Genomic DNA, 14,741 nt, shown 5'->3' with positions numbered 1-14,741 from the left:
TGTTTCTTTGTGCGCATTTTCCGACATCTCAAAATGGCGTCGCTTGAGTAGAACGACCGCCCTTGGCAGTTTTCCGAAGGCGCCTTCTGGGCCGCCGATTGGCTGCAGCGCGTTTGAGTTCGTCGTCTGACGCCTCCCGTTGGGCGGCACGACTGCTGCGTCAGTTGTGTGGTTTTTCTTTTTCTTTTTTTTCTTTTTCTGCTACGTGTGTCTGACGGAGTCTGCTCTTCTGGCGCAGCATTCGCTTAGAGTAGTTTTGCTAGACATTTTCGCGGTTTCTTCGGATTCTTTCATCGCACACATTCGTGACTGATGCCAAGAGACGTACGTTTGAAGAGGACGACCCGTCATGCATACGGGAAGCGAAAGCGTCGTGCACCCGCGTAGTGCGACTTCGGGCCGCTCGAATCAGCCGGATTAAAATTGTTCGCCGCCTCATATTGCTTCGCCTTTCCCATCGCCTGGCCAACTACCTCGGGAATCCAGACCTGGTCCAAGCACGTCTTGTCGAGTTGAAGCAAGGTATTACACTGCGGAGAAGATGGCCGCGCGTACGGAACACGCAGACGAGGTCAAGCGCGACATGGAGACCAAATCACCGACGCAGCAGAAATTCGACCTCCTTGAACTGGATCTGGCGCACTCAGAGGTAGGATTCCGGCACAGATTTTGTCTTAGTGGATATGGCAATGCTGAAAGACCTTTTTGCACACGTCGAGTGCGGCAAGTGCGGGCTGGCGGCGCCAGACTTGAGATGGCTGACAGGCAGTACAGACTCGCCGTGACACTCCAGGTGACGTGCTTGGTTTACTAACATCGTGTGGAGTGTTTTTCGTCACAAAGCACCGACGGACCTGGCAACATCACTCCTTTGCCATCTGGCAACATCATGGCCTTGAAAAGTATTCAAAGCATCGGAAAGGGGGTGTCTGCTCTGTCGGATTTTTGTGCTTTTGTGCTGGGATGAACCCATCCCACAGAGGCTAGCCTACGCCTCAAGACGTTCCAAAAATGTGGTCCAGGTTTGCGAGGACACTGCAGCAGCCTCTGAAGCAGATAGCTAGTGTGTAGGGTTGTGCAAATATTCGAAACTTTCGAATATCGAAGCGAATAATACCCTATTCGATTCGACTTTCGAATCGAATAGGGCTATTCGAAAAATTCAAATATTTTCGAAGTATTTCGAAGTCTGTTCACGAGCAAAAATCACGAACGCCACGACGCTACGGTAGAAAAGAAAATCAGTCTTTATTCACGAAAGAACAAACTTCGCCGATTTCTGTACTATTTCATCGTGACGGTCGCGGCAAGGGCCTTGCAACTTGAAGTCTGGATCACACTTGCCTCCTCCCGAACTGGTCTCGACCAACCTTGGTTTCGACATGGTTTCGACATCCTCGGCGGATTCATAGATATCAAGCCGGACAGTACCTTCATAAATTACGTGCTCTTTCAAAATATATTTCCATTTGAAGCGTGCATCGTACTGGCCACGACAAATAGCCATTACTCCGAAAAGAGGCAAATAACCACTGCACACCATAAAATGTGCGCGCTCGGTTGTCACTAATTACCCGAGCCCCCCCACTCCGGCGCCTCTCATAATCACATCGTGGTTTTGGGATGTAAAATCCACGTATTATTATTATTACCGCTTCGACTACAGTTTGCTTGCCACCATAGTTTGGTTATTACTCGTAATTTATTCAGATTTGGAAGCGCGTGTGCACATGTTGCCAACATGTGTTGCAAAGCTACTAAAATAAGTTTTTTTTTAAAGAAAGAAACGTGCATAGGGTTATTTTTATTTTTTTGCTAGAATATCGCGTGATGACCATTACATCAGCGTCTGATCAGCGTCGACTTTTTGACATCGGGAATCGTTTATAAAAAACTCGCAAAAACCGTTTTAAACCACTTAATATGGCTGATATCAGCCACAGACGGTTTTCGGTCAGGCAACGCTGTGCTCGCAATTTTCTTTCAGCCATTTTCTTTTGTGTTGAGGCAGCTGCACCGCTGCTGATGTGGTCGGTGAACGGCATGTATTTCTGTTGCTGCTGAGGTCGATGTTAAGAGTTTTGGTTGCGCTTTCGCTGTCATTTCTGATTGACTTCGCCCTCGGCTGAACGGGCGAACCATGGATGAGTCGGCGCCGCGGGCGTTACGGAGTTCCATTTGGGATTTCTTCGATCGTGGGGCCAGTGACGCAACGTGCCGCACATGCAAGATGCGTCTCAAAACGCCTACAGGGACTACCACCACCTTAGTCAATCACCTAAAGCGTCACCCAAATGCATTCAAGAACTTCGAGAAGCTCCGTGCTGCTGAAGGGGCAAAAAAAGCGACGGGCCTGAAAAAGACGACGGCACAAAGGCGACCGACGCAAATGCAGCAAGCTCCAGCTTGTTCAAGCCAACCTTGAAAGGTGACGCTCCGCGTACTAAAGTGCTAACCAAGAAGGTTGCGCAGTTTATCGCCGCTGGTTTGCATTCATACTCAATCGTGGAGGAGCCAGGCTTTTTGTCTTTGATGCACGCTACAGTGCACTAGTATAAAGTCCCATCGAGGACAACGTTTTCTCGGAGCGTTGTGCCGGAGCTCTATGCCAAGGAGAGGGAACGAATACCAAGTGAGCTCCGCAGTCGTCACTTCAGCCATGGCACCCCATGCTACTCCGTGACGACCGACGGGTGGACGTCGAGGCCTGGAGACAGCTACGTCTCGTTTACGTGCCACCTGCTCGATGAGGAATTCCGGCCTCGAAAGTACCACCTAGCATGCCGGCACATGCCCGAGGGCCACACATCCGGAAACTTGAAGCGCGTCCTCCGTGATTTGGCTGAGGAATGGGGACTACCTCAAGACTGCCCCGTTTTCATTGTCACTGACAACGCGAGAAACTTTCTGGGCGCGGCCTCCCAAACAGGATGGACAAGCATACAATGCTTCGCGCACACTTTGCAGCTGTGCATCCACAGTGCGAAGAGGGACACCCCAAATTTCGACGCAGGGTGGTACGGCGGAACCATCGTCCAACGGATTCCGTTCTTCGTCAGCCAGGCCAGGTACTCCTCGCTGGCGAAAGCGGGTCCATTGTCGGACACGATGACGTCCGGCAACCCCTGGGCTGCGAAGACTTGCCGCAACGCCGCAATGGTTGCTCCTGCCAAGGGAGTGGTGACCGGCAGTACCTCCACCCACTTGGAGAAGGCGTCCACCACCACCAGGAAGTAGTGGCCTTTGAAGGCCCCCCGAAATCCACGTACAGGCGGGACCAGGGTCTCTCCGGGAACGGCCAGGGGGTGATCTCCACATGGCACGAGGCTCGCTGGTTCTCCTGGCAGACTTGGCAGCTCTGCACCATGCGAGCAATGTCCTGGTCCAGGCCAGGCCACCAAACGTGGGACCGGGCCACCATCTTGGTCTTCTCCACGCCTGGATGACCCGCATGCAGCCACTGCAGGACCCTGGACCACAGGCTCTGCGGAATCACCACTCTGGAACCCCACAGCAGGCAGCCCTGCTGCAGGCTCAGCTCGGCGACCTTGTGGCTGTACGTCCGCTCAGCCAACTCCTCCCCTCAGGATACCGCCTTGACGGCCTGCGACAGGACTGGGTCCCGGCTGGTCGCCTGCGACACCGCCGATCTGGACAGCGCCTCCGGGTAAGCGTGCTCGGCAGGTTCAGGGAAAGCAGCAGGCACCTCTGGCAGGGGCAGTCGGCTCAGGGCGTCAGCAGGTGCCAGGTCCTTTCGCGGACGGTAGACCAGCCGGTAGTTGTTGGTCGCAAGTCTCAGGGCCCAGCGCACCACTCGAGGCGATGCCTGCACTGGAACCACTTTGTCAGGCCCCAGCAGTCCCAGCTGCGGCTTTTGGTCCGTGACCGCCTCGAAGTTTCGGCCCCAAAGGTACTGGTGGAAGCGCTCGACCCCGAACATGAGGGCCAGGCCTTCCTTGTCCAGCTGGCTGTACCGCTGCTCTGCCGCATGAAGCCGACGAGACGCAAACGATACAGGGTGTTCCTGGCCATTCTTCTCCCGGTGGGCCAGGGCGGCTCTCACGCCGTACGGCGACGCATCTACGGTCAGGACGACAGGCTTGGCCGGATCGAAGTGCACCAGCACCGGAGCCTTGCTCATGAGCTCCTTGCTGCGCTGGAAGGCAAAGTCCTGCTCCTTCTTCCAGGCCCACTGCTGTCCATCTCGAAGCAGAAGATGCAGCGGCTGCAGATGCGACGACTGGTTCGGCAGGAAGCTCCTGTAGAAGTTTACAAGGCCCAGGTAGCTCTGCAGCTCCTTCTTGTTCTGGGGCTTGGGCACCTTGAGCACAGCCTCAACCGTGCAGGGTGCCGGGGCTGGGCCTGCCTGGGAAATGATGTGGCCCAGGTACTCAACTCTTGGGGCCAAGAAAACGCACTTCTCCAGCTTGAGCCTCAGCCCGGCATCTTGCAATCGTGCCAGGACGTTGTGTAGGTTCTACAGGTGGTCCTCGTCGTCGGTACCAGTCACCAGGATGTCGTCCAAGTACACGGCCACGGGCCTCATGCCCCTGGACAGGTTGTCCATCTCCCTCTGGAAAATGGCAGGAGCTGAGGCCACGCCAAACGGTAGGCGCGTGTACTGGAAGAGTCCCAACGTTGTCGATATGATGACATACTTTCGGGACGACTCCTGGAGCACCAGCTGCTGGTACGCATCTCCGAGGTCGAGCGTAGTGAACTTCTGTCCCCCGGACAGCGCCGACCAGAGTTCTTCAATGAGGGACAGCGGGTACTTTTCCACGGTAGCGACGGGGTTGATGGTGACCTTGAAGTCCCCACAGATCCTGACACTGCCGTCTTGCTTGAGGACTGGCACGATGGGATTGACGGGCACCAGGATCTCGTCTCGCTGCAGCCGTTGCAGCTCGTGGGTGACCCCGTCCTTCAAGGCGAACGGCAGCGGGCGCGGCTTGAAAAACCGGGGCTTGGCTCCCTCTGGCACATGAATGCTCGCCGCCGTGCCGGTGAATGTGCCCACCCCGGGCTGGAACAGGGCCTGGAACTTGGTCAGGAGGCTCGGGACGTCTTCCACCGCACGCACTGCTTTCTGGTACTCCGGCAGCCGAACGCCCAACACCTGGATCCAGTTCCGGCCCAGCAGCATCGGTGATGGCCCCTTGGTCAAATACAGGGGGAGGGTGGCCTCCCTGTCGCCAAGGCGAACGCTGACCGGGGCTTGACCCTCGACCTGGGCCAGCTGTCCGGAGTAGCTGCGCAGCATGACTCCCGACGCCTCGACGTACACACCCGGGAAGGTGCGTCTGAAAGCTTTCCCAGCCATGACCGACACGCTGGCCTGTGTCCAGCTCCATGGAGATGGGACGCCCGCAGACTTTGACGGTCTGCATGTATGGTGGCACCGACGGCTGCACTGTGCCCGCGTGCCACATGTCGAAAATCTGCGGGTCTTCGGCCACGACGTGAAGCCTAGCCGTTGCACCCGAAGCTGCTGCCGCAGGCCCCCGCCGACTTCCTCGGCCGTGGGCTGGCACGGAACATGTGCTCGACGCCGGCTGCTGCTTCCGTCCGTCCGCCGTCGGCCCCCCTCGGCACGCCCGAGCAATGTGCCCAGTTCTTCCGCACGCAAAGCACTCCGCTTGCGCGAACTGGCACTGGGAGGGGGGGTGGTCACCACCGCAGCGAACGCACCTGCCATGCCGTGCCGCCATCTTGTTCACCGCCGCCTCCGCCGACGGTGAGCCGGCCGCACGCGCCATCTCGCCCGCGTCCTTGGCCGCAGCCTCCATCGCCAGCGCTGCCTTCACGGCGTCGTCCAGCGAGGGGTCGGGTCACACTTGTCACACAGCCAATTTTGTTCCACTGTTCTGGAAGCGGCAGATTGAATGTTTCATTAAATATTCCTAGTTCTTCATTACCGTATTTACTCGCATAATCCTCGCACTTTTTTTTTTTTTCGGGGAAGTCAATGCGAAGTTAGGGGTGCGAGAATTATGCGGGGGGGGAAAAAATATGGTGCACAGTGTTGCCAATTTGCCTTCTGCCAATCCCGCTAAATGTAGCGGTCGTTTTTCGTATATGTAAGCTCAGTGTTGCCAACGGCAGCTATTTCTTTTTATTTTATAATTTACAACGTAAACAGTATCCCATCGATCAGCGATCATGAAATTGCTGCCTTTGCTTTCTGGCGCACCCTATCTCGTCGTCGTCATGTGCGTGCCCTACTTGTGAAGCTGGACAGTAACGCACGTTGAAGTCGGTGACGCCGAAGTGCCTGCATGCGGCGCGGTTGCCGTGTTCGATAGCGTACTCTATCGCTTTCAATTTGAAAGCGGCAGTGTAGCTGGCGTTCTTCCCCATGGCCAAGCGGCACCAAGCACAAAACAGAGATCGAAAAGTTCTCAAAACGGCAGAGAGCTATCCACCACTGACGCGAGTGACTCACTGACTGCTGCCACTCAACGACGGCGACACGACAACACGACAGCGGGCTGCGCGAACATCGTCTTGTTGCGCGCACGCGAAACCGGCTCAAGGACAGTGTCAAAACATTCTTTCCGATGCGTAATTTTCTATTCCGTGTGTATGAGTAGCGTGTTAGGGCGCCTGTTAGGGAGTAGCCATGCAGGTTGTTAGGGCGCCTGGATGGCCTTGGATACACAGCGCTCTCCGCCGAACCGAGAGGCGGCGGGGGAGGGCGCGCGTTGGAGAGCACGTGCACCATGCGGGTTTCGTGAGCAGGCAACTTTCGCCGCTGCAAAGTTGGGGGTGCGAGGATTATGCGAGGAACCAAAAAATCCAAGTTTTGGTGGCTCACATTAGGGGTGCGAGGATTACGCGAGTGCGAGGATTACGCGAGTGCGAGGATTACGCGAGTAAATACAGTAATTAAAGAGGAGTTGGCTTTATTGTAATCTCTGATGTACTTATTGATAGGTTGCCAGGTAGGGATACGAATGGATAGGTTAAACAACAACATATTGTGGTCACTGACACCCTCAACACACTGAACACATTCAGACATTTGATCTGTTGCGGGAAGTTGCGCGACTCGAAAGACGGGAGTTCATCAAAAACAACGTGGTGCCCGTGAATTCGCCGTGTTTCGGCCTTGAGTGTGAGGTGCGGTGCGTGCTTCAAGTGAAATTTCGGACTCATTGCAGCGTTATAAAACGCTGAGTTATTGCTGCCTTTGACAGCGAGCTTGCAAGCAGCGCGAATGGCACAGTTGACATGGCAGAAGGGTCGGGACAAGCTATTATTGCACGCTAGTAATAAGGGTTCATCTATCTCGAGTGAAATATAATGCCCAGAGGGAGGTGGCTAAACATACCGACGTTACTCAAATTACGATCGTAATGGCCTTGGGGATTGGAATGGGAGGGCTGGTGGGGTGTGACGACTGTCACCTCGCAACTTTTGCCGCAGCTCTGCACTTGTGCGTAAAGCCGCGTCTGGGACTACAAAAATAATAATTTCGGTGACCACATGATAATAAAAATGCCTTACGATTGCTTAGTTTTTCAGTTCATTGGCCCTCTGCATTATCTATGCATAGAGCCCAAGAATTTAAAAATGATTTGTAAAAAGGTAGTGCAGTTCGTAGCTTGTGATACTCCGGTAGGAAACACTTTATTGAAAGGCTGTTTCAGTGTTATGTACGCTCAAAACCGGTTAAAAATTGCACTTTACCCCTGTGTTGTCAAAAATGTGATTTGTTAGGCTCCTCAGGTGACATAATAAATGTCGTTATTCTGCTCCAAAGCCTCGAGAAACTGCTCGCACGGGGGCTTCCGCTGCCTCGCCCCTGATGCTTGTTGTGTGCGAGGGTGGAGATGCAGCGTTTGGCTCTCGCCCCTCCCCTGGCCGCAGACGCTGACGTCCAAGGCCTGCTCGGAGGAGGGCCTGGAGGACGCGACGTCGCTGCTGCTGCGCCTGTCGCGGGGCTGCCCGTCGGCGCGGCAGGTGGTGCTGCGGCTGCTGCTGGAGGGGGCCCGCGCACTGGGCGCCACCGTCGAGGCCTCCATCGGGGCCCTGCTGGCCGAGCTGCGCACCCTCAACGCCCGGCTCGCCTCCGAGCGCCGGGCCCTCGAGGAGAGCGAGCGCGACGACGCCGCCTCCCCTGCGCCCACCCTGCCAGGTCGGTCGTCGGGGCCCCCCAGGAGGCACAGCTGAGCGCTGGAGCCGTTCCTGGCCACACGCTTGCGTGAAAGGGGAATGTTAAACACGGAGGTGTGGGAGAAAGGGGTGACCGACCTCTCGGCTTACTAGCTGGTCTGCGAGTACAGTTAAAACTCGATGTAACACAGTTGGTAGAATTCGTAAGATTCGATGGACCCCGGATGGGACCAGAACCGACCACCAGACTGACCGAGCAACCAATAACAGCTCATGCGCAAGCAGGGAGCACGAAGCCAGAAGGTGCATGCAAATCCGACTCCGGGTACGTTCGCCGTCCCCACACAGGTGAGAAAATGGCGGCCACTCAAGCCAAAGCGAGCGAGCTGCGTGCGGAGCCGGCACCCGGGCCAGGCTGAAGCACGCACCTGCCGCCACGAGCCCTTGGGCGGGGCCGTGGTCAACCCGTACCCCTTACAGGGATGGGGTGTTACGGGCTATCCTTGCCCCTCTGGGAGAGGGGATTGCGTAATTGGGCGCAGTCCCAATTAATATCCCCACAGCGCCGAGTGCATGCGTCAGGCTTGGCAGGACCGAGCTGTTGCCACCAAGACGATGAGAAGCATTGCATACCCTCTCCCCCATCAGCATTTGCTAAGGGCAGGGAGGCAGGATGGCGGCCATTGTTTTTATTCACGCTAGCACTCTCGGAGCCCTGCGGAGGCCCCTCCGCACTGTGGCTGCGTGCAACCTTTGCGCCTTGGAAATAACGTACCTTCGGCCACCGAAAGCGCATCTTTCTTGTTGGTGCCTGCATGCATTGGCCTAGGTGTGCTAAAGGGTGAACCTCGCTCGCATTTCTCTATTTTGGCGTGGCGACGACGAGCCACGCTTAGCTCGCGAGGGCTGGAGGATAAACCTCAGTTGCCTTTTTGTTATTCTGGCATGGTGGTGAGCCACACATGACTCGCACCAATGCTTTCTCGTACAGCAAGTGCATTGTTGCATTGTTGCGCGAACTGTAATAGATTTAAGCTGTGCAAACCATAGATATCTGCGCACTGCCCCTGCACTCGCCGTGTGCTGAAGCAGTTCTGCCCGCCCGAACAAGTAGGCAGCTTTTGGAGTACGTAGGGAGAGCGGGGCACAGTATATTTGCTGCGCGTTTTCACCCACAGTGAAAGTGGGTTAGCATGCAATAAATAAGACCTGGTTATATTGTTCTTCAGTGGTCACAAATGAAAGGCAAGATTCGGTTGAAGCGGGTTGGGTGGTGTTAAACCTAGCCCGTATGATGGCCACTGCCGTGAGGTCACTCACGCTGGCCGGTGTTCAGCGCGACAGTGTGTACTTCTACACGCGCTTACGGCGATCTGCGAGTATGTCGATAATTATAGGACAATGCAGCTGGGCCCTTTCGAGAATGCGTGGTGCACATGTAACCCATCACTTTGGCAGATATTTGCTGCTTCTCCAAAATCTTTGGTCGATAGCGATATTCGGGAAGGCTCAGATATGCATTTCTGGAATTGATGTGCTCAAGTATTGGAGCACCTGTACAGCACCTGTCCCTCTGTTTTGTGTGCTCCTCCCAGGAGTTCCCTCGGTGGCGGGTGGCCGTGCGGGCACCATCCAGGACCGCTTCACCCACTCGACGGTGGTGATCACGGCCCCGGGTGGCAGCGGGGTTGGCGGCCCCCTGGGTGTGGGCGGCGGCGGAGGGGCAGGAGGCCGGCTGCCCAAGGGGGGCCGGGAGCTGCAGCTTCCCTCGATGGGGGCCCTCACCTCCAAGATGTCCTCGCAGGCCTTCTTCCTGCGCGTGCTCAAGGTGGTCATCCAGCTGCGCGAGGCTGCCCTGGGCGCGGCCGCAGCCGCAGCAGCCGGGGCCGGCCAGCAGCAGCAGGCAGCCCGCAGAAGGCGTGAGTTGGTGGCTCGAATGGCGGTGCCCTTGAAGGCGGAGGGATTGTTGACTGCCCATTCAGGCACATCTCCCAGTCGCTGTTCGCAGCTGGCATGCGTGCACTCATGTTGCAGTATGGCCGTTTTTATTTTGGCAGATGTGCTTTTGTTTCGCGGTCAATAAATGTGGATTTTGGCCGTTTTCATATTCACTGAGCTCAAGTTTTGTGTGCACACCTGTAGAAGGAGAAAAGAAAAATGGCCAACGTGCCGCCTTGCCGCAGTGTCGGGTGCCTGCGACCTGCCGACCTCGGGCGAGCCCCTGGCCTTCTCGTGGTCGAGCGACTCCGTGGTCACCAGCACGCCACGGGCAGAAAGCAGTGCCCCGTGCCCCGTGCCGCCCAGTGCCAACCACATGGACATCGACGGGGCAGCCTCGAGTGAGCGCCTTGGCGGGATTTTTGGCACTGCGTGTTGGCCTTGCATGATCGCATCCCTGTGCTGTGCCTGGGGGGTTGCCCGTGTGAGCCTCGCACACGGCAGCCCCGTCGGGGCTGCTTGGCTGCACTGTCTCTAGCTGCTGTTCCCCCTCGGCGCAGACCCCGGTGGCAGTGGGGGGCCGCCGCCCCGCTCGTCCACCCCGATCCACCCGACGGCCACCGCGGAAGGCAGCGGTGGAGCAGAGGAGCCTCCCCCGCTGAGCGAGGAGCTGCGGCTGGACTCCCTCTGGAGCACCCTCAGCGACTGCCTGCTCGAGCTGGCCGACACGCAGGTGAGCAGCTGGCAGGATGGGGACACGAAAAAAATCAGCGCTGCTTGCACTAGGGGTGCAAAGCTGGAAAAGCAGTAGAGCCTCTCTCTTCGTCGGACACCTGGCTGTTACACCTCACGGGGATTTCAAACTTTCCACTGGAAGCTGTATCGTCCGCAGGCATAGGTACTCATTTGCACTCATTCGTACTCAAACTCACGAGTGAGTATGATGATGAGTGAGTACACACTACTCATGAGTACACTACTCATGAGTATGAGTACTCATGAGTAAGTACACAGTACTCGTGAGTAGTAGGGTTGTGCAAATATTCAAAACTTTCGAATATCGAAGCGAATACAGTTAAACCTCGTTATAACGAGACGGGCTATAACGAAATAATGGATATAACGAGCAAATCGTAATTCCCCTTGAAAGTCCCCATAGAAACCAAGGTATTTAAAACCTCGTTTTAACAAGGTAAAATTTGCCCGTTACGGGATATAACGAACAAATTTCGTTGAGAAATCAAATTTTGAGCTAATTTTTAAACTGCGCAACGCGGATTTGAGATGGTGCGCGACGCGGCAACTGTATTATCAGTTCAAAACTCCCGCTACGCGCGCAAAGCTGGATGGCGCGCCATGCGGACGCTGCGCCCGCGAAGCCATTCCCACCCTCCTCTCACTGCGCACGGCATGCAGACAATGGGGCCCTTCGATATACAGTCTCGGACTCACCGCGGGCTCCCCGAGAAGCAGTCCGACGTTCGATTTTCACATGCATCCCTATGGCTTCGGGGAATCCTCGGACTACCCGCGGACTATCCGCGGCGAGTCCGAGAAGAGCCCCAATGCATCGCCTTCCTCTCCCCCCCCCCTCCCCCTAAGCCCCTGTTCGTATCGCCGACGTCGCTGCATAGTTGTGTGTGCGTGGGTTTTGGCAGTCTTCAGCCTTATCTTTTATCGTACTGCTCGCGTGATTCCAACAACGCGAGTGCGACAGGCGGGAAGCGAAAGCGAAAGACTATCACGCTTGAACAGAAGATGGCTATGATAAAAGCCGTCGCATCGGGCGCGAGGGAAGGTAAGGTGCACTCCGTGGTAAGGTGCCAAGAGACTTTGACGTGTGGACGAGTACGCTGTCCACAATTGTGAGCAACTGAGTCCATCGTCAGCGCTGTTGCACGTGGCGTGAAAGGAAGCGCTAAGGACGGCGTCGGAGGCACTAGATGCGGTGGACGTGCTGCGCCGCTACTTCGGCGCGCACGTGGGCGGCGAAGATGGCGTGAACGTAGCGGCCGCAGCTGAGGGAGCCATCGCTCGCATCAGGAAGGTGCATCAACGTCCAATTACGGACTTCTTCGAGCCAAGTCTGTTTGAAATACGAGTTTCGAACTGCAATAAAGTAGGTTTGTGACTTTTCCTTTTTACCTTCGGAATGTGTTTATTTTACTGACTACCGCCGTGCGGCAAGGTGCTATTTCGCCCGCTTTTTGTTTTAGGCAACTACAATGCATATTATTTGCAGTAAATGTCGGCTACGGCTATAACAAAATATTGGCTATAACGAGCAAATCGCGGCACCCCTTCAATTTCGTTATAACGAGGTTTAACTGTAATACCCTATTCGGTTTAACTTTCGAATCACATAGGGCTATTTGAAAAATTCGAATATTTTCGAAGTATTTCGAAGTCTGTTCACGAGCAAAAATTATAATTGCGAACGCAAAGCACGACCCTACGGCAGAAAATAAAATCAGTCTTTATTCGTGAAAGAACACACTTCGCCGATTTCTGTGCTATTTCATCGTGACGGTCGCGGCAAGGGCCTTGCAACTTGAAGTCTGGCCCACACTTACCTCCTCCCGAACTGGTCTCGACCAACGTTGGTTTCGACATCCTCGGTGATTCATTGATATCGTGGGGACCAGGGTTCTTACGGCGGCCTAGCTCGATCCTCGAGATTCGGCCGCTCCGCTGAACACCGCCACGGATCGCCAACTTGGCGTAGCGGCGGCGAACAGCAAGGAACCCAGGACACAGAATTCGCCCACTCCGACGTTTATTGCACTGCAATAAAGGGACGTCGGGCACGTCGCTCTCCACCGCCAAGACCACCTTAGCCAGGACGGGAGAAACGGGCGAGGGCGGACAAAGACAGGCCAAAAAGGAGCGAGTCGCACTTACAGCTGCTCCCGACGATGGTTCGTATCCAAAGAGGGCCTACCTCCGTCCACCATCCCGGACCAGGCCGCCGGAGCTTCCGGGCAAACCTGTCACTTGAGGGGTTCGGCCGCGCCCCCTTGCTCTCACGGGCATCCTCCCGGAAGGGGAAGCACGCCGCCGTGAAGAGAGAGATAGGAAAGATGGCGGAGCTCCGCAATCCCCACAATATCAAGCCGGACAGTACCTTCATAATTTACGTGCTCGTTCAAAATAAATTTCCATTTGAAGCGTGCATCGTACGGGCCACGACAGATAGCCATTACTCTGAAAAAAAAACATAACTACTGCACACCATGAAATGCGCGTGCTAGGTTGTCACTAATTACCCGAGCCCCCCCCACTCCGGTGCCTCTGATAATCACATCGTGGTTTTGGGATGTGAAACCCACGTATTATTATTATTACCGCTTCGACTACAGTTTGCTTGCCACCATAGTTTGGTTTTTACTCGTAATTTATTCAGATTTGGAAGTGTAGAGACGTGCCCAGGTGGCGCGTGGCCCAGGTGGCGCCCGGGCCGAATGTGGGCGTGAAGCACGCGAAGAATGACCCAAAAACGCGCAGTTCACGAACAGTAAAAAGCCCCGTTTAATGCCCACCAATGCCTTTATACGGAGTGGGGCGCCACCTCCCAGTTACTCGAATCAACAGGTGGCGTCCTCTACAGGAAGCGCTTGTGCACATGTTGCCAACATGTGTTGCAAAGCTGCTAAAACGTTTTTTTTTTTTTTAAAGAAAGAAACGTGCATGCGGTTCTTTTTATTTTTTTGCTAGAATATATGACCATAACATCAGCGTCGACTTTTTGACATCGGGAATCGTTTATAAAAAAACTCGAAGGAAAACCGTTTTAAACCACTTAAGGGGGGACGTGGCTTTCAAAATCAACTTTTTTATTTCTGAGTGGATTTTGATGAAAATTGGCACAGCAACTGGAAATGCTTCTGTGATAACACCATCAAAATTTCAAGATAATATTTTGATAACTTTTTTATTTATTAAATTTTCTTTATGTTCCGCTTGTACCGAGCTTGAGCGACTTATAAAACACAATAGAAAACTTGTTCGAAGTGCTTTGCATTCCCAAATGAATGGGCGAGGTCGTGACAGTTTTAGAATTTTTTTTTTACAAAGCAATATTTTTTAGTTTTCATTTTTTTAGAGGTTAATGTGCAACAGGCATGTTGATTGTGAACGACTATTTGAATAAAAAAGTCACAAAAAACAAATCTGGAAAACCAAAAGTGTCACGACCTGAACTGTTCATCAAGGAATGTAATGCAAGAAACGGAATCAAAATAGACCCAGTGGTCACGAAGAAATCCCTGGTACAAGCGACATAGGTGGCAAAAAAAACTGTTTTGAGAAAACGGCTTCCGAAGTTGCAACATAGGTTTCACTTATCAAAAGTCGCCACGGTTGCAGCCTTTCATGTCCTTTTGAACATGGGGCTTCTGGAAGGCCTTGCATTGAAATTGGAGTGCCTTTTACAGCCTTTCTCTTTCCAGAAAACATCATTTTCAGCTCCTCCGTGAAGAGTACATCCCTTTGCAAACCAAACGGAGGGGAAGATGGGTTTCAATGGGCTTTCAATGCAAAGTAGGTTAGCTGGTTGTCTGTATCGCACTGGACAACCTCCTTTTGCAGTGTTGTCACCATGGCAACAAGTTAAGCATTTTTTTTACTTAAATTTGAACATTTTTGGCTTTTTTTATGTTTTATCTTGCCTGGCACAGCAACTTAGT

At 54.2% G+C, this 14,741-nt stretch overlaps 1 protein-coding gene across 6 annotated transcripts in view; it reads left to right on the top strand.

Annotated features, from left to right (window-relative positions):
* Huwe1 (HECT, UBA and WWE domain containing E3 ubiquitin protein ligase 1) overlaps positions 1 to 14,741 on the top strand; it is a 231,872-nt gene that overhangs the window by 208,002 nt on the left and 9,129 nt on the right. For all 6 annotated transcript variants that reach the window (XM_077688793.1, XM_077688795.1, XM_077688794.1 and 3 more), the window contains 4 exons: positions 7,873 to 8,140; positions 9,714 to 10,037; positions 10,302 to 10,457; positions 10,617 to 10,789. In XM_077688793.1, coding sequence (XP_077544919.1) covers positions 7,873 to 8,140; positions 9,714 to 10,037; positions 10,302 to 10,457; positions 10,617 to 10,789 — 921 coding nt within the window. The remainder of the gene's footprint in view (positions 1 to 7,872; positions 8,141 to 9,713; positions 10,038 to 10,301; positions 10,458 to 10,616; positions 10,790 to 14,741) is intronic.

The sequence above is a fragment of the Haemaphysalis longicornis genome, unplaced genomic scaffold, assembly GCF_048455015.1.
Source record: "Haemaphysalis longicornis isolate Haplotype H1 unplaced genomic scaffold, Haemaphysalis longicornis Haplotype H1 scaffold_10, whole genome shotgun sequence".
Taxonomy (NCBI): Eukaryota; Metazoa; Arthropoda; class Arachnida; order Ixodida; family Ixodidae; genus Haemaphysalis; species Haemaphysalis longicornis.
The sequence above is the reverse complement of the archived record's forward strand: the minus strand, read 5'-3'. Positions and strand labels throughout refer to the sequence as shown.